At 47.4% G+C, this 26,713-nt stretch overlaps 1 protein-coding gene across 1 annotated transcript in view; it reads left to right on the forward strand.

Annotated features, from left to right (window-relative positions):
* wds (WD repeat-containing protein wds) overlaps positions 1-26,713 on the forward strand; it is a 194,787-nt gene that overhangs the window by 143,411 nt on the left and 24,663 nt on the right. Inside the window, exon 11 of the mRNA XM_070529944.1 lies at positions 25,852-25,885. Within this exon, the coding sequence (XP_070386045.1) occupies positions 25,852-25,885 (34 nt within the window). The remainder of the gene's footprint in view (positions 1-25,851; positions 25,886-26,713) is intronic.

Genomic DNA, 26,713 nt, shown 5'->3' on the forward strand with positions numbered 1-26,713 from the left:
AACACAGCGTGTGTCTGCCCATGGCCAAAGTCAAAATCAGTGGACCATTCGGGGAGCTAGAGACTGAGGCTGCAGTTTCCAAATTTTTGTCACTGCAGTATCCCTACATCTTTTCGAATCGTTCGAATCAGTTACTGCGTGACAGAGGGCTCAAACTGGGAGAGGGCATAGTACAGGCATTGACCCGAGGCCAAGCTCGTAAGATCGCGGCGCTTTCGGCTGAAAATGCTCAAGCTCCTCCAGCGGAAGCAGAAAAGGGAATAACTTCAATACCCGAATCCGATATAGGCCCGAGGGACAAAAGAACAGTTGAGGAGAGCCTGCCAGCTGACCAGCTCAATGAGAGCGTAGCACTAGAGTGTCAGAGTTCTAGCCTGCAGGAAGAGCAAGCAGACGCGCTCACAAGCGAGACAGGGTCGTTATTATCACCGGCCTCAAAGAACTTTGATCAACTCTTACGCGTGGATAGAGAGTCACTGGCAGCTGAGCAAAAGAATGATGAGAGCTTAGCTAAATTACGTGACACAGCTAAAGAAGGCATTGCTAGGCGCAACGTAACGATACATGAGAGAGGAGGATTGTTGTATCGGTATTACAGAGATCGAAAGGGTAGGATTTTAGATCAGTTAGTCATACCTACTAAGTATAGGGAGGATCTTTTGAGTCTTTGTCATGGAAATGGGTGGTCCGGCCACCTAGGCATAAACAAATCAAAGGAAAGATTGCTTATGGAATACTACTGGCCTGGCTGTTTCAAAGATGTAGAAAACTTTGTAAGATCATGCAACGCCTGCCAGCGTTCTGGTAAACCAGGAGAGACATGGAAAGCTCCACTGAAGGTAGTGCCCTTAATAACAGAGCCTTTCAGACGACTTGTAATAGACACGGTAGGGCCTCTTCCAAAAACAAAATCAGGCTACAGGTACTTGTTTACCATGCTGTGTCTGGCTACCAAGTTTCCAGAAGCAATCCCTTTGAAAGAGCTCAGCTCCACCGAAGTAGTAGACGCGCTTTTGACAGTGTTTGCACGAGTTGGGTTTCCAGCCGAAATTCAGGCAGATCAAGGGTCAGTATTCACGAGCGCACTGACTTCCACATTCTTGCAAGAATGCGGGGTAAAGTTAATACACAGTTCTGTCTATCACCCTCAGTCAAACAGTGTAGAGAGGTGGCATACGGTGCTTAAGCGAGTTTTGCGTGCGCTCTGTTACGAGCACAAAGAGGACTAGGAGAACTGTCTGCCGGCAACGTTGTTTGCTTTGCGAACGGTTCCACATGAGGCGACAGGGTTCTCACCAGCAGAACTAGTGTATGGGAGGACACTCCGGTCTCCACTGAGAATGTTAAGAGAGATGTGGGAGGAAAGAGGGGAGAGTCCAACCGTGGTTGAATACGTGCTAAATTTACTGGAACGGCTAAGCGCAACCCAAGAACTCGTCGGAAAGAACATGGCAATAGCTCAAAAGAACGCCAAGGTCTATTACGACAAGAATGCGAGCCTTCGTACGTTTAAAGTCGACTTAACGATGAAAGCGGAAAAGTGTAGATTTGGTTGTTCGCAGGTTACTTATCTGGGCCATGTTGTCGGTCAGGACATGAGACGGCCGGCTGAGCTGAAAACAGCTACGATTGGAGAATTTTCTCAGCCGCGCACGAAAACGGACCTTCGTTCATTTTTGGGACTTGTGGGGTACTATCAACAGTACATTCCGAATTACTCGCAATTGGCAAGTCCATTAACAGACGCCCTCCGAAAGGGAGCACCGAGTAACGTACACTGGGATAAGGACAAAGAGAACGCTTTCCAAAGTTTGAAAACGCTATTGGTTTCTCGCCCTGTGCTTCGCGCGCCAGACTACACAAAGGAATTCATAGTTCAATGCGACGCAAGCGACAGAGGTATGGGCGTGGTACTTAGTCAGGTCGGCGACGATAACGAGGAGCATCCTATCCTCTAACTCAGCCGTAAACTAAATGTAAGAGAGGAAGCCTACAGCGCTTCAGAGAAGGAATGCGCTTGTTTGGTTTGGGCCGCCCAGAAGTTGTCGTGTTACTTCTACGGAGCGAAGTTCATCTTCGAGACCGACCACTGTCCTCTGACGTGGCTCAATCAAATGTCACACAAAAACGGCCGCTTGCTCCGATGGAGCCTCACTCTCCAAGAGTACAACTTCTCCGTTAGATATAAGAAGGGAAAGTTGCATAGCAATGCGGATGGTTTGAGCAGGCTAATTTGAATTCTGCATTTGAGGGTCCCGCCTAAATTTTAGGGTTACTAGTGTTAACTTTTCTTTAGGCGACGAAAATCCCCTCTCATTTAGCAGGATTCACTCCATAATTGCTGAATTTGTCAGCAGGAATTTGCTTCAGAAATTGGCATAGGGAAATGTAGCATTTTTTTTTGTTTCTGCACTTATGTTGTTGTTTTTTGAAGCCTAGCGAGTCTAAAGTGAGAGCCAATGCACGTCATCTCGGCGCAGAGCCGTGTTGTGGGGTTCGTTTTGCAGTTACCTGTCCTTGGATGTTTTGGGGCGGTGACATCAATGCACAACTGGTCGCTGCGAGCCAAGACATCAATCCCCCCCCCCCTGACCAGCAGCCGTTCTCTTCCTGCCTAGCGGTTATCAACGCTAGACAGTCGAGACTTTCCGGGCCATGGAGGCGCTGTTAAGAATGGCGAGCTACAAGACAAAATTGCCACCCAATTACGACACAGGGGCAAGACGCGCATTCCGCACTCTCCGTCACTACAGCTAGGAGGCGTTCGAAGAAGCGGCCTTTGCGCTGTTAAGAGTGGCGAGCTGCAAAACAAGATTGCCACACAGTTACGACAGGGCGACACGACGCGCATCTCCCCCTCACCGTCGCTGCAGCCAGGAGGCGTTCGAAGAAGCGGCCTTTGTGCTGAAAACCCGCTTCCTTCCTCCAGCCCCATCGACATTGTGACGGGACGAGTTCGGTGTGTGAACAATGGTTTCGGAGTTCCCCAACGTGGACCTGATTTGACACGCATGGACAAGCTGCCGTGGGGAAGACGTATTTTGGGGCTTCTCACGCTTCGGCATGACGCAAAACAACGAGCGACCCTCGATCGGCACCGATAGTTCCCAGAACGGCACCCCTCCAACGCCGTCGTTTGGGCTTCGGAATGTGTGTGTCTTTGCGTCTGTAAACTGATCTGCAGAGCAGCGGCGAGTTGGTGATGAGTAAACGAACAGTCGCCGCCTCGTATGGCCGGCGGATCGAGTGTATAAAAACTGTGGTTGTGCGAATGCTGAGAACACTTCTCTTGAGCAGTCATGTTAGACTGAGTCACTTCTCTCGTGCAGTCATGTTGGACTGATACTCTTTTTCTCAAGCAATCATGTTAGACTGATTTAATTTCTGTAAATAAACCCTTTTCCTCGTTATCGATGAGAAACAGTTCTTCACTTCATCAACGATCTCAGCGTAAATAAGTTGGACGACGGCATGGGCCAGCTACCTTCGAATTCATGCCGTACTCCAATCTTGGCAAAGGACCACGGACGATGGGATTGAGCCCCTAATCCTGACAACAGTTAATCAATGCACAACTTTGGTGGAGGCGTGGCCATGGCGATAGTATCGCTGATGTGGATCGTTTCAGAATACGGCCCCTGGAGAATCCTGCACAGCCTGCTTTTTATAATCTCACATGTTCTCCTGAGGCCTGCATTTGCCGGTCACATTGTACCCTCCTGGAGCAGTGCTTCTAAAAAATCCAATCTGTCGTCGCGTCGAAAAACAGCGCCCTGCGACTTCTGTAACACGTCAGAACCTCGCCACCAAATGAAAGTGCTCTTTGCCACAAGCACTGTGGACAATACTGCGGCAGCTATCGAAGCGATCATGGACAGCGACCTTGCGATTCTGAAGGCTCGCAGCTGATGCGCGCACCAATTCAAAACGAAAGTACTGTTTGCCGCAACTGCTGTGGATGAAACTGCGGCTGCTATGGAAGCGATCATGGACGGTGACCTTGCGGTTCGGAAGGCTTGCGCACCGCGTGCACCGATTCAAAACGGAAGTACTCTTTGCCACAACCGCTGCAGATGAAACCGCAGCCGGAGATGCAAGGGCCAATGATGGCCAAAGATCAATTGTGCTCGCATTTGCATATTCCTGATATGTTGGTGACAGAGTGGGAGTAAATTTCCATGTGGGTTGGTGGAGATGTGTGTAGAGAAGGTGCGAGAAGTTTACGGTGCGATGAAGCGGCGCTACTGATTTTCTCACTGTATAATACGGGTGTCACACTTTTGATCGTGGTCAAGTCCGATCCGGATCTATTTTCTCGGTCGTGATTGGTTCCTTTTGCACAAAATGCATGAGAGAGCCAATCACAGTTGAGAATTCAATCTGGATCGGTCCCAATTGCGATGAGAAGTGTGCGTGTGACACAATATAACGAACGCTACTCATTCTTGCCAATGTTCCAGGATTGAAGTAATTTATGTGGAGGTTTGTGATATAATGCTAGCAGGTTGTGAATTCTTTTATTCGTAGGGAAAGCCATGCATGACGAAGAGCCGGCTACAGAGGCAGTCCTTATGTAGCAGCAGTCTGTGAACTTGGTCAGGCAGAGTCATTTCATTTCATTTATTATGCCACTCGCTATTTGTACAGCCAACAACAGCACACTTCTCTCTACCGCTCCACATTTTGCTGCATGAATGGAACACAGTGCATTAGCGAACACCCAGTTGTTTCTCCGACAGCTTATTGCACAAAAACGGGACAGGAATGGTTTCATATTTGTATGCTTTCACTGAGGCAGCATGTGGCGCGCTGCCAAAAGTGCTATTTCATGCCTTCAGAGCAAACTGCTTCGTGAAAAGGGTCTATAAAGCATAAATAGGCAAAAAGTGTTTCAGCGTTGCTGCCATTAACATACTATTTCTGGTGATGACTACGGTGATGCGGACTCTGCATTGTTTTGGTTGGACGCCAGTGCCGTTATTGCGCTCTTGTGGTGCTGGCTTAGCTCAGAGATTTGGCGTAATTACCAGATGTAAGGCCAAATATGCCTGAATTAATGAGAGTTTTATTGCATTAAATAATGCATACACCTGCCGGGACCAGAGGAAGAATCCGAATTAGCAAGGGTTGAATTGGATTCCCGTTAATGAGACTACATATAGTGGTAGCTCTGTATTTATTGTCCACGAGCTATAGAGGAGTTTGTGATCTTATGGAGGTTGCGATATTCTTAAGCAGATACATTTGTTTGCCTCTTATGCCAAACAGTCAACAAGTGACAGCCTCCACAATGCTGCAGTGTGCCTCGCTCAGTTATGTGGGTATACAGCAGTCATTGACGTTTCCAAAGAAAGCTATATGCTCTCTAATTGAGTGCTTATATGTGCAGAGTTCCCTTTAACAATACTTCATCGTGCGCACTTCTGCATGGTGAATATTTCTAAAAAAAAAAAGCATAAAGCAAGTATCAATATCAGCCCCCATATCAACTGGTGGCCCTTGAAGTGGCCGGTCGCTCATTTCTGGCAGCTCACCTAGCTAGTGTGATGCAACAATGCTAATATTCACAAATCAGCATGCCTTGCAATATTTCATCATCACTTTGTGTCGGCGCTGCCCAATTTACATGGTGCTTGAAGCTGTGGCCATACATGCTGGTGTGAACAAATGTACTGCCCGGATGAATAGTTATTTAAATATATGAAGTTCTACATCTTCTAGGTGTACCTTGGTGCAAATATGTGAAATACAGACTGTTGCGTTTTCCCGGCTGCTATATCGTGCTTTTGCGGTCTCTACCTAAATCCCATTGACTCCTATGTATTATGTTCCCATTTGATACAGCACCATTCTATAATGTTCCTGCCTCTTGAGTTGCTGCCACGTAGTTATAACGGCGCAGGCAGAAATTGGTTCTCACATGTTGCAACAAGTGACCAATCCGTTGCAACAAGAGACCGGATTTTGCAATAAATAAACAAAGTTGCAAAGCCAGGCGCTGCACAAACATAGAAAGCATGCACACAGCAGTTGGCAAAGCATCTGAAAAAGTGCACATCGATTAAAACTTACCGGGAAGCACACACACAGGGCCAATTCTGCCAAGTACAGGGCTACATATACTTTAGGGCCTGCAAGGATCTTATTTGGATTTCACAATTGCCAGTTCTCGTTACTCAGCTTCGGCGTCTGCCATTCCTGGTCACATTACGAGCACCAAGACATCTAATAACTGCACCGGCCGCCACTCTGTTTTAGACATTTTGCTGTGGTAATTTGTGCCTTTCCTCAAGGTTAAGTTTTCCTGGCTGGTACGCTTTTTTTTCTACGGTCCACTTAAGAATGTATCTACAGGGTTCTTAAAATGCAAGCAGCATGTGTAAAATTAGCGGCAAAAATACCGTGACAGCCATGTCATCACAGGGAGCCATTGTGTCGTTGCAGTTTGGCGACAATCGTCAGACTTCTCTGCTGACGACTCCACTTTTGCCCTCAAAGTCGTCCGCAGAACCCAGCTGTCGCAGGAAGTCGGCAGACGAAAATCGGTGTCTAGTTAGTCTAGTGCGATCGAGCCTAAACCCATCTTAACTACTCCAAATGACCAAAGCAAGCTGGCGACACCGGCAACCATAGCCTCATCTGCAGTAGCTCCCCTAGTGGCAGCTCTTGCCCCTATAGGAAACATGGCCTGAAGTTTTGTGACCTGTAGAGAAGTATTACAAGGACTCTGGTACTACTTTAGTATTTGGCTGCATCAATAGGTGTGTGGCGTATTTACTTATGTAAGACCTGCTATTTCTTTCTTGTATTTTTTTTTACTGGAGGCAGGCCCTACTCGAGGCAGTCTTATGGCTATTCAATGAAGCGACGAACTGTGCCTGGACTGCTATTTAAAATAACTCTGGTGGCCAATTAGGAACAGATTTACAGGAATCTGCCGAATTTTCGGACACAGCCACAAAAATGTCCAAATACAGTAGACTCCCATTAAGATGAACTTGCTTAAGATGAACCCTCGGTTAAGAAGAATGGAAGTCGTTTGTTTGGTTTCCCATAGAGTCAATGCAAAAAAATTCCGCTTAATATGAACACTGGAGACGCGTTAATCGGTGTGGGGTCTGGGGTGGGATATCTCACACCGTACTCTTGGGACAAAGGAACGACAACACAGTAGTGCAAACAGTCACAAGGGCATTTATTGCACCTTTCATACATCAATGCCTGCTAGCCGAGTTGCTATCCCCAAAACATGCCGATGGGCGCGCGACAAATCTAGAAGTCCGACTTACCGCGACCGGAAGCGAGCGAATATGTTCGCCCCATGCTGGATCCCAACGCCTGGTCGTTCGCGTGTATAGTCACGCGAATCGTGGCGCGTTCGAAGGCGGCCACGCGAGGCGGTCTCGCATATGCATCGGTCGCCGCGCGCGCGGGATGTCCGCGCTGCTTCGGCGACCCGCCGGGGAAGCGAGTTGCTGCGCGTGCAAGCACGTCTGTCCCGCTCGCTGTCTGGAACCCAAGAGAGCGCGCCTTGCATCTCCCGCCGAGGGTTACCCCGCAGCCGCGCAACACTAGCGCCATCTCTCGGACTGCGCCTGTACCACTCGGACCGCCGCGTGTGCGGCGAAGCCGCACTACAGGAGACGCGCTATGCGGGAAAAACATCAGGGGAGGCGCGAGGGTCGCGCATCCCCACATCGGTTAAGATGAACTTTTACGGCCGGCCGCGCCTTACCCGTGCAGCTTTGCTTGACCATCCGAGCAGTACTTTAGGGGAAAGAAAGAAAAAGGAGAAAGACAATGAAAGCTTTTCTGCGCAGTCGACCATCTGTGCGACGAGGGGAGGCGAGGAGACCTAACCACCTCGGTGTTTCTGCGGCGGTTCTGCAGCTCCTTCTTTCCCACCCTTCCTCACTCACTCCTCCGTCAACTCCCGGCCCGGCTACAAAAATTAGCCGCGCCCTCAAGTTCATTCTCTCCTTTGCCTCCCCATCGCCGAACCATCCCCGTCTGCCCTGCACAGCACCGATGTGATGAGCCCTTCATACGAGGCATTTGCAGCGCTGTGCTACTCCCTTTCCCCTCACTGCAGCACCTCCCACAATGATCTCTCCTCTTTGTCGCTGCAGCAGGTTTGCATCGCGCTGGCTTTCTCCGAACTTGCAGACTGCAGGGAGAGGAAACACAGGACGCAGAGAGAGATAGGGAGAGAGAGAGAAAGACCAAGCATGGCCTGGCCTGTAAAGCCAGCGAAACTAGAAAAAAAAAAGGGCGAAGAGAAAAAGCGAGAAGAAAAAGCAGCCAGTGCTGTTTCCCAATGGTGATCACGTGATAGTGCTGTCATGCCATTGCTACCAACCTCTGACCTCCAACTACGCAGTAGGCATATCCCTTCTTAGTGGCATGCGTGCGCGCCATGTCGCGCTGTCTCCTGTCAGTCCATACGCCGTCACATCGTGGTGTGCGTTGTTTGTCTTAGTGTGCGCCTTGTTCGTCGTGTTGCTAGTATGGTAAGTCAGCCAACAGCTCGGAAAAAGCTGTTTGAACTTCGTGAGAAGATCTAAGTTTTGTCCAAAGTTTGCACCGGCCAGCTTTTAAAGATTGAAATTGCATGCAAGTTTGGCATCACGAAAAGTACCGTGAGTGGTATTGTGAAGAAGCGTGGATTACCAGTGCTCTGCAAGATGGTGAGTTTGCGCCGAAGCGTAAAAGAATGCGCACAGCTATGCACAAAGACCTAGAAAACGTTCTTCTTGCTTGGGTAAAGAGAGCGCGCGGTGCGAATTTGGCAGTGAATGGAGTCATATTGAAAGCGAAAGCAGAAGAAGTTGCACTGCAGCTGAATCTGGAGTTTGCATGCAGCGATGGGTGGCTCTACCGTTTTCGCAGAAGGCATGGACTGGCCTTTTCGTTGCGTTGTCGGTGAGGCCGCTGCAGCAGACGAAACGGCCTGTAGCGATTGGAGGCAGAACAAAGTGAATAACCTCATGGAAGAATATGACCCACAAGATATATACAACGTGGACGGAACGGCCCTTTTCTACCTGCTGCTTCCAAACAAAACACTCGCATTTGCTGGTGATAACTGCGTGGCGAGCAAGCACAGCAAGCTTCGGGTAACGGTCCTCCTGGGTGCAAATATGACTGAGACTGACAAACTAAGGTTGCTGGTGAATGGGAAGTCTAAAGCACCATGCTGCTTTAAAAGCATAAAAATGCTGCCGGTCACATACATGGCTAATTCGAAAGTGTGGATGACACAAGCGCTTTTTGAGCAGTGGTTTCAGGAGATGGATCAACGCTTCCAGAGAGAGAAGAGAAAAGTTATCTTTGTTGTTGATAACTGTCCAGAACACTGTCACGTTTCCGGATTTCCTGCCATCTGTCTGGAGTTTCTTCCAGCAAATACAACTGCGAAGCTACAGCCCATGGACCAGTGAGTAATCAGCAGCTTGAAGAGGCACTATCGTCGCTCTCTGTTGCAGAGGATGCTAATTTGCATGGATAGCAGTAAAGAGTACACAGTGAACCTGTTAAGTGCTGTCCACTTACTAACAAGTGCCTGGGGGCAGGTTACTGAAGGGACCATCGCCAATGCCTTCCACCATGCGGGGTTTATAGTGCCTAGTGACAGCTCAGCGCAGAATGACTGCGATACTATGAGCGAGGACTCTACTGTGAACTTGGAGGAGAGCAGCACTGTTTCTAAGCTGAGCAGTAAGGGTGTCTCCATTGACATGAGTGCGTATGTCAGCATTGATGAAGGTGTGCAAACATGCAAGGCTGACACACTGGAAGCTTTAATTGAAGAGGTGCTCGACCTGCCATCAGAAGCTGCTGCTGACGATGACAGCATGGATGCTGTGCCTGAATCTCCACAAGCGACCTGCCATGCAACTGACGCTTGCCTGGATACTTCAGTGCAGTTTTTTGAACAATGCGAGGGCACTGAGAATTACCTTAGAAAATTAAGTGAGATGTCTGTATTTTTAGCAGCCAGGCGATTTTCTCGACAGGCACAAAAAGAAATAACAGACTGGGTAACAGTCAAGAGCCTTACTAGGGCAATGTGTAGTATACCACTAGTAGTGCAGTAAATGCTTATATTGCAGTTATTTTTTCCCTGAAAGGCCATTTCATTTATTTGTTCTCATATATGAGGTATTTGGACACACACTGCATGCTCAAACATCATTTTTAGAAGCACTCCTGATTAGACAAACTTCTGATAAGACGAATACTTTTCATGATCCCTTGGAGTTCGTCTTAAAGGGAGTCTACTGTAATCAGGCATTCCGGGAAAAAAAAAAAACGAAAATTGACAGTAAAATTGATTTTATTGTCTTTTTATAGCACCAACACAGCAGAAAGTTTTGTTACTTTTGCTCGGCATTGTGCTTTATTAAAATAAAGTTTATTGAAATTTCGTGATGGTTGAGGCTGTAGATGCATTTCACGTTCACCTATCACATAGCCTGATGGCGTTTCGGGTTGTCGTGAAGTGCTGATGCCGCACACACAGCCTCGACTCTGCGACACTCTCAGTTTAGGCTGTGCTGTGTAAAATCAGTTTGTAGCTTTACTGGCTTTATGCCCACACAGGATCTTTTGCCATACTTGCTATACACATTCACGGTAGTTGTTGGCTGATCCCCCGTGGACCAAACTACGCTTGCCATGCATGGCATTCAGCCCTGACTGTGCATGTGATCTCATGCTGCACGGCCAGATATCAGGGCAAAGTACCCCGAAAAAAAAAAAAAAAAAGTCCACAGACGTGCACTGCAGCAAACACTTATGCCATGTACTGCGCTGGTACTCTACTGGTCTATAGCTCCACATCGGTGCGGTGCCGAAAACATGCATAGCGTAAGACTGCAACTCTACTTTAAAACAGAAAGTGGCCAGGGCTTTGTCCGGACTGCAACGTGAACCATGTAGTTGCTGCCTTGCATTGACAGCTATCAAACTTATCAATGAACCCCTGCGTTACACTTGGGTGACGCTTCCAAAACATTACGTTGCTCATGCTGTCTTCTTGCAGCGTCGGCCCTCTCTTGCTGTTTGTAGCAGCGTGTGCCTGACTTCACGTACTCGTTTAAGGCATGGTAACACTGATTCGATACGAGACCGACAAGTTGCTGACGCCAACAATTGGCCCCCTATTCAGCACTTTGTCACTGAGACCATTTGATCATAATAGGCTGACAACGACGCAACCGATGGGTGTGAGTTCTCGTACAGTAAAACCTCGTTAAACCATAGTTGGCCAGAGCGTGGAAAAAGTACGCATTAAACGGTAGTACTGCTAAACCAAAATAGTGTGAGATCGCCCACTTACTTGTCAAAAACGGAACTCGGAGAGAGTGTGATAAAAGGGCAAAAAACATGCAGTATTTATTCATTTTGCGTGACAAAAGTCTGTTACATTCATTTGATGCCGCGGCAGCCTAGCAGTGACGGCAGCGGTGTCAAACTCCCTTTAGCTCGGCAAAAACTCGCATGAGGTTGACGTAACGCACAGCTCCTGCCACTGTCGGGCTTGAATTGCCTGTTGTGCTGTCGCTTTCTGTGTCGTCCTCATCACTGTCGTAAGGCGACACTTTGGCAATAACAGAGGCAACGATGGTGAAAAGACAAACCTCAGAAAGTTGAACCTCATAGCCGATGCCTTTTCTCAGTCCCAGCAGCACTGATGAGCATCTTCTCCTTCGCATTTTAAATGCCACATAGCATAGTCAACGCTAGACCCCTCTCGCATGTCAGTGCCGACTTTGTGCCACGTTCGGTAGCACAAACATTTTCCAATTTTTCTTTTATGCTGAGCACCCGGTTTTTGTCCAAGCCTTGGCATGACGCAAGTCCTAGCTTGCATGAGACCACAACACAGGCCACCACTAGCCATCCACAATGCTATCTGGCTCGGCACCGAAATAATGTTGATGTTAGTGTGGCTTCACCCTTCCAAGCGCTTTCTGCATTCATGCTTGGAGGCCGTTCTGATCTCTGAGGCTCATTTTGCCTGGCCGACCTACCGCCGTGATTGCAATAGGAAAAGTGCAAGCACGATGTGTTAACCAATATGTATGCAATGAACTGGCACGGTTTACGCGAATACAAAACACATTATGTTCAATGGACACCGAGTTGGGGACGGCACTTTACTGCGTTTCAAACGAAACTGCTGTTTAAGCAGGTAGAGTTTAACGAGGTTTTACTGTAGCGCAATGGACTTTCTTGTCGACGGCACCGACAAAATCAGCGTGTTGACCATAATCGTTCAACCGAACACCACGTGATCGGCTGTCGATACGTGATAGCCGCAGCGCATTCGCTTGTATATATAATTCGTGCTCAGAATGCTCAGAATGCTATTTGTGCTCAGAATATAAGCAGTTAGGATGAAGGGAACCACTCTTCTAGTTCAGTTGTGGTCCTATAGAGATTTGATATCAACTACTCTTCACTTCGCACTGCACGTACACAAAAAATCGCAAGCGGCGACACAATGCTGTGCCAACATCCTGTACTGGTGGGTTTGTTCGTGTTGTTATGCTGACACATTTCTTAATTCCAGAGAAGGAGTTTACCTCTGCGTCAAACAGTAAAGAAGAGAGTGAATTCGGTACAGCAGCATGAACTCGCCTAGTTACCAATGGTGTCAATGATGGCATCCGCGTTTTCATGAGAGTGCTACACGAGTGTGGTATTTGATTGTTTGAACGAGGCGCATGGGCGCCCCCACTCGAGAAAAGAGGAGAAAGAACGAACTGGGCTCGCGCTGTGAATCTAACCGCTGCAACCACTGTTGTAAATATAACCTGTAAATAGTTGCTCGTCTTACTGCCTCGTCCTTCGCGTATCATTGTGGTGGAGGTGGAACGTTCCCTGTCCTCGCCACGGAGCTCCGAAGTGGCCGCATCGTCGTCGTCTTAGCCATGGCTTTGAATGGAACCACCCCGTTGCCACCTACACCTGCGGCGCCAACCACAACGTACATTACGGTTCCTAGTCTCCATGATCCTGGGTATTTCTCCGCTCAAAATGACGTTGACGTCGACGAGTGGCTCAGCATGTATGAGCGTGTTAGCCAAAGCCACCACTGGGACCCTACCATCATGCTTGCCAATGTGATATTTTATCTGGACGGGACACCGCGTGTCTGATTTCGCACCCATGAGATCGAGCTCTCCAGCTGGGACATTTTCAAAGAGCGGCTTCTTGACCTACTTGGCAACTCGTCAGGTCGCTAGAAGGCTGCGCAAAAAGAGCTTGCCACCCGCGTCCAGTCGTTGACTGAATCGTATGTCTTCTACATACAGGAAGTGCTCGCGCTTTGCCGGACAGTCGACGAACACATGACCGAGGTTAACAAGGTGGGCAATGTTCTAAAAGGCATCGCGGACGACGCCTTCAATTTGCTCATCTATAATGACATTTCTACCATTGACGCCATCGTCAAAGAATGCTGCTGCTTCGAGGTAGCCAAAAGCCGCCGCATCGTCCCGGTTTTCCGGGCTTCCAAACACCCCTGCCATGTCCTCTTGCTCCGCTCTTACCGCCACACGACCATTTCAAGAGAACGTCACACGTATCGTTTGCTGTGAGATTGAAGCGGCGAGTCCGGCCCTCCTTCATCCACGACCCCCTGACGGTACCTTTGACCAAGTGGCCCCCACTATTTCCGTTATTCAAGCAGTTGTGCGGCAAGAAATTGCAAACCTTGGCATCCCTACTGCCTGCCCTGACCTGATTCGGCGCCCATTCCCATGTACACAACCTGTAATGACCAGTATTTCGCTCCCAGACCACGCAATCCCGCTGAATGGCGAACCCCAGACGACAAACTGATCTGCTTCTGCTACCACCACGTTGGTCATGTATTCTGCCACCGCCGCACCACGTGGATACCGCCGTACTGGAGCGCATTCCCTGCTCCTCTCCCATACGCGGACGCTCGCCATTATTCACTTCACCGTCTGTACCCTACTTCTGATGCCCCTGACAGCCGCTCCTCCGTGTGATCGCCGTCGCTTCAACGCCATCGCTCCCCGTCACCCCAACCTCGCCACTTTTGCTCGCCAAACCGACAAACGGAAAACTAGGCCATGCAGCTCTTAGAGTAGTGCTGCATCACGTTCGTCCTGTCCAAATCCTCTGTTGACGCTCCTCACCAACACGAACCTAATTGAAGCAGACGTAGATGGTGTTCCATTGATGGCATTATTTGATACTGGAGCCCAAGTGTCGTTGCTTCAAAAACTTTCTTACTCACTCGAGCCGTACGCGTTGCCAATGGCGCCACTGTTGCCGTCAGGAGTATGTGCCCTGCTTGCAGAGGAATTGCTGGCCGCCAAGTTCCAGTCCTGTTCACCGTGCTGACCAGCTGCTCTCATGACCTAATCTTCGGGATCGACTTTCTGACGATGCATTCTGCCCTCATCAACTGTTCCACCGGTACGCCATGCCTCGAGCTTCCTTTTCTGTCAGACGTACGCCCCGAACAGCCTCCGCACTACAGCATTTGTTCGCTTACCTCCAAAAGCCCCAACCTTTGTCGAATTGGCCTCAACGGCAACCGTGCCTGATAGCGACTATGTCGTCGCACCTATTCTTGATGTCCGTGATGTCGTCCTTTGCATAACAAGAGAACTATGCAGCCTGTAAGTGGGGGCTTATGCCAAGCTGTTTTAACTAACAATACTTTATGGCATGTGCAAACTGTAAGTATGATGAAGCTAAACAAAACGAGAACCAGTAATAACAGCCCATAATCTATGTTTACTTAATGAAGGGAATTGCGCTAAAAAAGGCACGGACGAGTAAGGACATGGACGGGCGCAAACTCGCGACTGATTTTATTCAGAAGGAACACAAATATATATACCTAGATTCTTATTGCCTAATCATTGCCTAAGCGCACATGCCAAGAACGTTTTTGCCAAGAACGACTCAAAAGGCAACAGCCCGGAAAGAGCTGTTGCCTTTTGAGTCCGCTCATTCTAAGACGGTAAAACGCGCCATTGTTATGCTGTGCCTGAAGGAAGCCCTGCAGAAATCATGTGTTCACCTGGTAAATGACAGCCTCAACAATCAGATTGGCAGGTTGCAGAAGGCTGGTTTTCCCGTTTCCGTCGTGGCTGCTGTGGCAGAGAAGCTTCTGCAAAGCTTGAATCCTAGAACACCTCAAGATGGTGGCGGTCAACCGAAGACCAGACCGGCGGTTCTCCCCTATATTCATAGGGTCTCCCACAACCTGAAGAATGTGGCCAATCGCTACGGTGTGCCGGTGGTATTTTCTGCCCCGCGCAAGTTGGCCTCTTTGTGCCCCCGGATTGTCTCCGGCGAGGAATGCGTGCGAGACTGCACCAAACGTCACGCCACCCAGTTTGTCAGGTGTTCGGTCGGGGTTGTGTATGAAATTCCCCTGACATGTGGAAAAGTTTACATTGGCCAGACGGGCCGTTGTATAAATGAACGACTAAGGGAACACAAGCTCTCTATGGTCAACGAAAAAGGGTCAAATTTGCCCTTACATTGCGGCGCATGCCCTTTGGCTACGCCTGATAAAGCTTGCCAGCCTTTGCTGGCTAGAACCAAAATCTTAAGGCGCAGTCGTAACCAGGTCGCACGTGAACTCGCAGAGGCTTTTTACATTGATAAGTCAGGTGATGATTGTGTAAGTGATTCCAGTATAAATTTGTATAAGAAAGAAAAAACGTTCTTGGCATGTGCGCTTAGGCAATGATTAGGCAATAAAAATCTAGGTATATATATTTGTGTTCCTTCTGAATAAAATCAGTCGCGAGTTTGCGCCCGTCCATGTCCTTACTCGTCCGTGTCTTTTTTAGCGCAATTCCCTTCATTAAGTATGTACGACCGACTCGCCCAACAACGTGCTCTCCATAATCTATGTGTCTTTATCACAGTTGCAGTTGTTTAAGTGGCTTGGCCACTCATATTGACTCGTCTTAGGGTGGAACAATGCGACTCACATGCACAGATATGCATGTTTTGCTACGTTTTACCATTTGTTTCATACCATTGATGTGCCGTTCTCATGATGTTCGAAGCTAAGAGGGATCTGAAAAAAAAAAAAAAATTATGGGGTTTTACGTGCCAAAACCACTTTCTGATTATGAGGCACGCCGTAGTGGAGGACTCCGAAAATTTTGACCACCTGTGGTTCTTTAACGTGCACCTAAATCTAAGTACACGGGTGTTTTCGCATTTCGCCCCCATCGAAATGCGGCCGCCGTGGCCGGGATTCGATCCCGCGACCTCGTGCGTAGCAGCCCAACACCATAGCCACTGAGCAACCACGGCGGGTCTAGAGGGATCTGAGGCTGTAGACATCGATACAAACAAATGCACCGCTTTGGCAAATCGATGAGGAAGGCTGTGCTCGAAGGCTTGTTGAATATGCAAAGTGCTTAAAGAATGTGTAAAAGGAATAAAAAAGTAGTGTACAAGTGCAGAAATCTGCAACAACGAACTCCAAGGCAGCCGCATCGGCGGACGGAACTCAGCGTAGCTTTATCGGCTGCACTGTTAGCACAACAGCACACTCAGGCCTGTTCACCCAGTAGTCGATTAGTGAGTGATATGCTGCACCTGAGCAGCCATTAATAATTAATTGTGATCCACGAAACGCACAACCGATGCACACTCAACATGGGCACTGCTACACAAATCAATTGGCGAAAGCTCCGGCACTTCAAAACGTTGCCAGGGGCATGTATGAGAGAGCAGCACAGGAACATGAAAAAGGCAGATTGGAGACCAAAGTGAATACCACTATGATTGGAAACCTCAATATTGTGAAGAAGTGGTAAAAAAAACTTCGAATTTGAGTTTGAGCATTGTTTCTGCTTGTCTGTGGGCACATTGAAGGGCTACGTATGAATACTGGCTTTTTTCATGGACATGCTTGCCGTCGATGCTAATTAATGATGCAATTTCTGTTAGTATGCCATTCAGCAGCATGGTCATATTTCTTGCAATGTCGTCTGCTGCCATAGTGCTGGAGATATTGTCTGCTCCTTTGTCACTGCACAATGGCACTGACAATTCAAGCAGTGCAGAAGGTTCGGGAACTGGGCCAGAACATTACCTGCACTTTTTGGAACGAATGGCGCGATGGAGAGCGTGCCAGGCTTGCACCATTAAAATTAATGGTGAAGTACAGGTGGATGAACTGGTCCTAAAATTGCGGTTCGGTGCCGGGTGTGGGATACAGTGATGGTGATTATGCCATCACCGGAAGGACAACTAGTACCGTTGTGTAGTAGCTTGCAGAAATTAACCACCATACAGATATGCACTTGACGCTTTGTAAGGCTAATATAAAAAAAAAAAATTTGTAGACCAAAGTGGAGGTGCAAATAATGCCAGCCCTGTGTAAGGGTGAGCGTTACACAATACGGCAGTTGTTTTTCAGGCCGGATTGAATATGAACCAAATGGTGTCAGAATCGAATCGAATCTTCTAATCATTTATGAATAATGTACACCGATCTGTCCATTAATATCAATTTTTCATCATCATCATCATCAGCCTGGTTACGCCCACTTTAGGGCAAAGGCCTCTCCCATACTTCTCCAACTACCCCGGTCCTTTGCCTATTGTGGCCATGTTGTCCCTGCAAACTTAATCTCATCCGCCCACCTAACTTTCTGCCGCCCCCTGCTACGCTACCCTTTCCTTGGAATCCAGTCTGTAACCCTTAAGGACCATCGGTTATCGTCCCGCCTCATTACATGTCCTTCCCATGCCCATTTCTTTTTCTTGATTTCAACTAAGATGTCATTAACTCGCGTTTGTTCCCTCACCCAATCTGCTCTTTTCTTATCCCTTACCGTTACACCCATCATTCTTCTTTCCATAGCTCGTTGCGTCGTCCTCAATTTAAGTAGAACCCTTTTCGTAAGCCTCCAGGTTTCTGCCTCGTAGGTGAGTACTGGTAAGACACAGCTGTTATACACTTTTCTCTTCAGGCACAATGGCAACCTGCTGCTCATGCTCTCTGCCAAACGCACCCCAGCCCATTCTTATTCTTCTGATTATTTCTGTCTCATGGTCCGGATCTGCCGTCACTACCTGCCCTAAGTAGATGTATTCCTTTACTACTTCCAGTGCCTCGCTACCTATTGTAAATTGCTGTTCTCTTCCGAGACTGTTAAACGTTACTTTAGTTTTCTGCAGATTAATTTTTAGACCCACTCTTCTGCTTTGCCTCTCCAGGTCAGTGAGCATGCATTGCAGTTGGTCTCCTGAGTTACTAAGCAAGGCAATATCATCAGCGAATCGCAAGTTACTAAGGTATTCTCCATTAACTTTTATCCCCAATTCTTCCCAATCCAGGTCTCTGAATACCTCCTGTAAACATGCAGTGAATAGCATTGGAGAGATCGTATCTCCCTGCCTGATGCCAAACAATTTTTACATCCTGGTGATTACAACATTACAAAAGTTTTGTCATAACACTGCAAATTGTAAGGCATGCTTTACTAATAGCAAAAAAAGAAAAGGGAGCTTTAGGAACAACTAAGGAGTTTGTTTGCAAACTCGGGTCTCTTTGGAGCCTATGTGATCATGCTGTAATTTCTAAAGGCAGCCTTGTGGGCCAATTAATATCTGTGTGCACCTTGCAGCCAAACCAGGAATGCATGTTTGTGGCAATGGCCGAATGCTTTTTTCTCTAGCCTAAGTGGTTGCACCATGTGGTGCCACTATTGTATCAGCCATATGAAGCTAACAGACAATGAAATCAGGGAAAGCATAGGGGAAATTGTGTGTAGGTTTTGTTTTAGTTGGCATGCTGAAATGGTGAGGGAAATGAAAGTGGACGAAAAAGCAACCTGCCACCGGTGGGAGCTGAACCCACAACCTCCTCATTACATGTGCATTGCACTAGCAATGAGGTGTGTTGCAATGAAACGTATGCATTTTAATCTAATAAGAGGACACATGTGCTGCATCTATAAATAATTCCAAAAAGTACACACACTGTCCAATGCTGTCTAAAAAAAGTTATTGCGATATGAATACTGGAAAAGTCTGGCTTCTTGAGTGATGCAGCGTGCTCTAGTACATGATGTCCACTGTGGATGGGGGAAAGTTGGTGCATTTTTGCTTCAAGTTCGTGTTTTATAATGTGCAGTTGACGATTTGAACATTTAGAAAAATACTTGGATTTTTTTATGACTATTTGATTCGAGATCTGAATCGACTAGGACAACATTGGATTCATTATTTTAAGTCTCGTATATTCACACAGCCCTGTGCTTCACTAAAGCCTAATTTCAACCTCTTTTGTTGGTCAAAATTTAAGGATGGAACTTTGGACCAGATTTTTTGAGGTTGCTTCGTAGAAGAGAACCAGTATTTTAGAAAAAGGTAGTGTTATTTCTTAAGTTTCTTTTGCAACAAAAAGAACTATAAAAGTCCTAATGCGTCAGTAAGAGCAGCATGATGGGCCCAATGAGTGGGGCTGATGCACTGCTTGAATTTAGCCAATGGTGGGTCGGTATAGAATAACAGAAGACAAAGTCTGCTTGGGCTTGGCTGGGGACGACATGCACTGGCTGTTTGTGGTAAATACTTTGCTCTACTGCCCGGCACTTGGGCAGCAACTGCTACCAGGCTTGAGTGTTAACCCCTGCAGGTGCATCTGCGTCAGTAGGCGTTTGGTGTGTTGCGACACCACGTACCCGAGCACACGAGGGTTGGACCCTCCCGCGTGTAGTCGTGCGCGGCTTAGCCATGTCCGGGGAAACGGGGGATCCTGGTGGTTGAGCGAATGCCGGGTGTTTGGACCTTTAAGGCCCCCCGGCGGAGGCAACACACCTCTTTGGCCTCTGCTTCACGTAGACGGCACCCCCGGACTGACCCACCCGGGGGAAATCGGTAGTTGCCTTTTCCTGTCTCTCGCTCTCCCTGCAACCTTCGTTTTTCTCTCACTTTCCATCTTTCCTGTCTTCTCCAGGCTTCTCTTCCAATTTTTCCAGGCAGCAAGGGTTAACCTTGTGTGAATAACCAACCTAGGTTATTTCATATTTGGTTATAGTGGTAATGTACAGCTGGCGTTTGCAGGCCGTGTTTCACAGGCCCTGCAGCATCCTTTTGTAGGACTCCATGGTGGATGGCTAGCGTTACTGCCGAAATTACAATCTCCTATGGCTACCTCCTTTCCCCCACTACCTGATCGCTTGCTGAAGAGGGGTCACACCGATGATGTTTTAGTATTTGCCCGTCAAAAAGAAACTTTTCTTTGCTTCCACGTAGTCCACTCCAAACCACCAAACAAACCCGTACAAACAATCTCGCCATTCCTCGTGTCCAAGTCTCTGACCCAAGTTCTTGGTACAGCTTGCAAAGCATCCAGAATGGTAAGCGGTGCTCTCCTCTTGGAGCTCCGCAACCTGAAGCAATATGAAAACCCACCCAATCTAGTATCATTTGGCGACGCCAAAGTGACAGTAACTCCGCATCGTACTATGAATACCACCCATGGCGTAGTCTCCGATGATGATCTCTTGGAGCTGACTGAGGCTGAGCTCTTGGAGGGCTTCAGTGAGCAGAACGTCATCAATGTAAAGCGAATTAAGATGAAGTGTGACAACAAGGAAATACAGACCAAACACCTGATACTTTTGGAACAAGTGTTCTGCCCGAGTCCATCGAGGCCAGGCATATCAAGCTCCGTGTTCGGCCATACATCCCTAATCCCCTGCGTTGCTTCAAATGCCAGTGTTTCGGTCACAGTTCACAGAGCTGCTGAGGCCGTCAAACCTGCGCGAAATGCAGTGCTCATGAGCACACTTCTGAATCTTGTGAAAACTCTCTCCATTGTGTAAACTGTGAAGGCCAGCACGCTGCATACTAGCAGTCGTGCCCATCTTGGAAGAAAGAAAAGGAAATAGTTACAATTAAAGTAAAAGTAAACATAAGTTTCAAAGAGGCACGCAGGCGGGTATCTTTCCTGCCAAAGAACACCTTTGCCGATGTGGCGCGTCAGGGAGCAGCGCCACAACGGTCTCCGGCGGCTGTCCGACCCACAAGCAGTGAGTCGGCAGTTGCTCCATCTGCCCCCGCGGCGGTTGCAGCTAGCCCTGCTCCGTCAACCGAGGAGAAGGGGCCATCGACCCCGAAGGTGAGCGCAGCCGAGGTTGCCTCAACCTCCCAGGTTCCTTCCAGTGCTGGCAACGACCGGCGCAGAAAAATCCCCCAGGGAGCCCCATCGACCTCCGGGCTGGTGGGCGCAGGGGTCTTGCCCTCCAAGGCAGGACCTTCCCTGGTAACTTCTCGCTCACAAGAGCATGTGTCTGGCGCCTCACAAGAGGCAATGGGCACTACACCTATCCCCACAGTGCGCCAAGCGCCTAAGGAGCGGCGAGGCTCCCTCGAACGGGGCGCCGTCATCGCGAGAAAGGGCAGAACTCCCGTTACAGGGACTCGAAAGAGCTCTGTAACCTAAGGCATCACCTCCGTTTCCGTAAACACAGCACCAATTTTTCTTTAAATATGGATACACAAATCATTCAATGGAATGTCAGAGGTCTTCTTAGGAATCTCGATGATGTGCAAGAACTTACCCATATACACAATCCAAAAGTGCTGTGTTTACAGGAAACACACTTAAAATCAAAATACACAAACTTTCTTCGACAGTATGTTACTTTTCGCCAAGATCGCGATGATGCTGTCGCATCATCGGGCGGTGTTGCAATTGTAATTCAAAAAAGCATAGCCTGTCAATGTTTACAACTACGAACGGCTCTTGAGGCAGTGGCGGTTCGAGTTGTTCTGCTAAACAAACTTATCACTATTTGCTCGCTTTATATACCCCCACACTACAAACTAAGCAGACATGAATTTCAGTCCTTTATAGATGAATTGCCAGAACCCTATGTTGTTCTCGGCGATTTCAATGCACACAACTACCTGTGGGGTGACCCTCGTATAGATGCGCGAGGTCGTCTCGTTGAACAGTTCCTTTTTTCTTCCGGTGCGTGTTTGCTGAATAAGAAGGCACCCACATATTATTCTCTCGCAAACAAAACATTTCCTTCAATTGACCTCAGCCTAGTTTCCCCGTGTATGCTGCCTGAACTCGAATGGGGAGTTATCAACAATCTTTACAGAAGTGACCACTTTCCCATACTGCTAAGAACACCTAAAGAAAACGAATATCCACGACAGGCGCCTAGGTGGAAGATTGATACAGCTGACTGGGCGAAATTCCGAGTTCTCACCAGTATCTCATGGGCTGACATGTCTTCGTTACAAATTGATGCTGCTGTGGAGTATTTTACAGCCTTCATAATAGATGCCGCATCTAAATGCATATCGGAAGTAAATGGCTTGGCGTGTAAACGGCGTGTCCTGTGGTGGAACGATCAATGTAGGATCGCTAGAAAGAAACAGAACAAAGCGGGGGGGTTGCTATGCGCCTCTCCCACTGCGAAGAATCTAGTTAACTTTCAGAAAGTAAAGTCTCAAGGCAGGAGAACCCGCCGACAGGCCAGAAGAGAGAGTTGGCAAAAGTTTTTATCCGGCATCAACTCGTTTACAGATGAGGCCAAAGTCTGAAAGAAAGAAACAGAACAAAGCGGGGGGGTTGCTACGCGCCTCTCCCACTGCGGAGAATCTAGTTAACTTTCAGAAAGTAAAGTCTCAAGGCAGGAGAACCCGCCGACAGGCCAGAAGAGAGAGTTGGCAAAAGTTTTTATCCGGCATCAACTCGTTTACAGATGAGGCCAAAGTTTGAAAAAGGGTAAATAAAATTAGAGGGCGGCAAACATATTCACTCCCTTTGGTAAACACACAGGGCGACACCCTGCAAGACCAGGCAGACTCACTTGGGGAGCACTTTGAGAGGGTTTCAAGTTCCGCCAATTATTCAAAAGCCTTTCTCAAATATAAAGAAATAGAAGAATGTAAGCCACTCACAAGAAAGTGTCAGCAGAACGAACCGTTCAACCGCCCTTTTGGTATTGCAGAGTTGATAGCTGCCTTGAGCGCATGTAAGAGCTCTGCACCGGGAGCTGATAGAATCATGTATGAAATGCTCAAAAACTTGCCCTATGGCACGCAGGTTACACTGCTTACACTTATGTACACTATCTGGGATGAAGGGTACCTTCCAACGGCATGGAAAGAAGCCATTGTGGTCCCTGTTTTGAAACCAGGCAAAGACCCTTCCTTAGTGGCAAGTTACCGCCCGATAGCACTCACCAGTTGCATTAGTAAGGTATTTGAAAAAATGATAAATCAGCGACTCATCCATTTCCTTGAACAGAAGAAAATGTTTGATCCCTATCAGTGTGGCTTCCGAGAAGGGCGCTCCACAACTGACCACCTTGTACGTATTGAAGGACATATACGTGACGCGTTTGTACACAGTTTTTCTTATCGATATTCCTCGATATGGAGAAGGCGTACGATACAACATGGCGCTACAGAATCTTGAGAGGTTTGTCAGAAATGGGCGTTCATGGTAATATGCTAAACCTAATAGAAAGCTACTTATCCAATCGTACCTTCCAGGTAAAAGTCGGCAATGTGCTGTCACGTCCTTTTACACAAGAAACTGGTGTACCCCAGGGAGGCGTGCTCAGTTGCACACTCTTTATTGTTAAGATGACAACACTTCGTGCTTCCTTACCACCGGCCATTTTTTATTCCGTCTATGTGGACGACATTGAAATAGGTTTCAAATCCTGTAACCTCGCAGTGTGCGAGAGACAGGTACAGCATGGTTTGAACAAGGTGTCAGGGTGGGCAGAGAAAAATGGATTTAAAATCAATCCTTCCAAGAGTTCTTGTGTTCTCTTTACAAGAAAGAGAGGCCTGGTTCTGGACCCTTGCTTAGAACTGTGTGGACAACAGATACCTGTAAACAAAGAACACAAATTTCTAGGTGTTTGTACTTGACAATAGACTCACATTCGTCCCACATATTAAACATCTTAAAGAAAAATGTCTGAAAACAATGAACCTAATGAAACTTCTATCGCAGACTACGTGGGGTAGTGACAGGAAGTGCTTAATGAACCTCTATAAGAGCCTGATTCGGTCACAATTAGATTATGGTGCTGTGATCTATCATTCTGCCGCCCCGAGCGCGCTAAAGATGCTAGACCCTGTTCATCATCTAGGTATCCGTTTAGCCACAGGCGCTTTCAGGACAAGTCCCATAGAAAGTTTATACGCAGAATCGAATGAGTGGTCACTTCATCTGCAGAGAACATACATCAGCCAAACATATTTTATGAAAGTCCACTCCAATCCTCAGCATCCGTGTTTTAATACCGTTAACAATATGACATATGCTACACTCTTTCGCAATCGTCCCTCCGTAAGACAGCCTTTCTCACTGCTTGTGAGGGAGCTAAGTGAAGAAATGCATGTCCCACTCCTTGAGCTTCGCCTAATGCATCCAGCCAAGCTGCTACCTCCTCGGGAGTGGCAGCTGATACAATGCGATATATCTTTCATGCAAGTTACAAAACACGCTCCAGTGATTGAAATCCAAATGCATTTCCGGGAACTCCAGCACAAACACTCCTGCACGGAGTTCTACACAGACGCATCGAAGTCACACGACGAGGTGTCCTATGCAGCCATCGGTCCATCCTTCTTGGAATCCAACGTACTGCATCCGGAAACTAGTATCTTTACGGCTGAGGCCTACGCACTGCTGTCGGCTGTAGAGCATATAAATAAATAAAAACTCCAGAAATCATATATATATATACGGACTCCCTCAGTGTTGTGAAGGCCTTGATGTCTTTCTGTAACCACAAAAATTCTGTAATTAATGAACTCTACTCCGTACTGTGTAAAGCATATATATCTAACCAACATGTGATTATATGCTGGGTGCCTGGACATAGGGGCATCGAGGGTAACGTTCTAGCGGACCGGATGGCCACATCAATTTCATTGCATGCAGTTAATCCTACTGCTTCAGTCCCTGTCACAGACCTGAAGCCTTTCTTAAAAAGGAAACTGCGAAATTACTGGCAACGCTTGTGGGACCTGGAAACAAATAATAAGCTGCATGTAATAAAGCCACACTTAGGTTTCTGGCCTCCTGTACCAAAATCACGCTGGACAGATGTCCTATTCTGTCGTCTAAGAATAGGACACACATTTGGCACACATAACTTTTTACTCACCGAAACGAGCCTCCAACCTGTGGCAGATGCGGGGAGAGGCTGACCGTCCTCCACGTCCTTCTGGAGTGTCGGGAAGCCGAATCTGAAAGAAAAAAACATTTTCGCTTAGCATACCGGCAGCACATCCCCCTTCATCCTGTTACATTACTGGGTGCAGAACCGCTCTTTGATACCGACGCTGTTCTAGGTTTCCTAAAAGAAGTTGTGCTACATGTTATTAGCCCCATTAGTTTGTAGCGCCTCCTCTCTCCAGAGGATGCCGCTGTGATAGTTATTGTGAATAGCACACGCCTCAAGGCCCTTGTATTTCAAGGGCTCTGGCGAGGCAGCAGTGCTCTAAGCAACTTAGCATCTCGCATATTTTATATATCTTATATAATACATCATTCTTTCTTAATTCATTTTAATGATCATAGTACACATCATTAATCATTGCCATAATTTTATTACATGCGCATTTTATGCAATTTACACCAACTGTTTTAGGCCTCTTTACAGCCACGTCACATTAAATTCACGGAACCCATCAGACCACGACACGTTCATTACCACTAGCATGGCGCTCTTTGGCCATACCTGGCCCTTGCGCCATTAAACCTTAAACATCATCATCATCATCATCATCATCATCATCATCAGTGTTAACGTTTTCTTCTCTTTATTTCAGCACACTCAAGTTGTGGGACTACAGCAAGGGCAAGGTGGGTTTGCTGCCGTCGCGACACATGGGAAGTGCACAGTGATAGATGCAGCTGTGCAGCACGTTGCTGCAGCCGTGCCGAGATATGTGCAGTTGCCCATTATGAGGGCTGGCAGGTTGTACTGGGCAAGGTTACTGACAATGTTTTTTGTCCTTCAAATCAATAATTCATGAATTCTAGAGAGAGCAGCAAATAGTAGTCGCCGTTTAATTTCAAAGGAACACAAGGCCAGGCATAAAGGTGACATGATGATCGCCACATGGCCAAAGCCACGACTTCTGTGGTGGGTGCTTCTGTGATTCAATGTGATGAAAGCCACCTCCATCCGTATTTGTCAAGACTGTGAGTCTTTTGGTAAATAAGACAATGTACTGGATCATCAATACAATCAGTAAATGATTCTATTTCCAATCTGGCAATAATGAGTACTTATGTACTCAACTTGCTGCATTTGTCTTGTAGGTAAAGGACGTCCGGAAGTATGTTGTATCCTAGTAACTAAGTCCTGGTAGGTCGTGTGTATTTGTTACATATAATGCAGCTAACTTTCAACTTGTTTGATTTTCTTAAATGCTTTTCTAAGGACTCGAAATTTTATCTGCATACTCGACGGACGGTCTGACGAGTTTCCAAAGCAATTACCTTGTGCATATTTTAATTGGAAATCCATGGGCTTTCTGGCCTATTGCACACTTGAGCTTGCTTTCTAGCTAGAGGTATATTGGTGCTCTAAACCATGTATGTGTTGCAATTGTTACGGTTCCTTTTCTATGTTTAATATTGTAATTCATTTTTGGCACAGCTCGCAAAGCCATCCACTGTTGCTTG

This window comes from Dermacentor albipictus, unplaced genomic scaffold (genome assembly GCF_038994185.2).
Source record: "Dermacentor albipictus isolate Rhodes 1998 colony unplaced genomic scaffold, USDA_Dalb.pri_finalv2 scaffold_36, whole genome shotgun sequence".
Lineage (NCBI taxonomy): Eukaryota > Metazoa > Arthropoda > Arachnida > Ixodida > Ixodidae > Dermacentor > Dermacentor albipictus.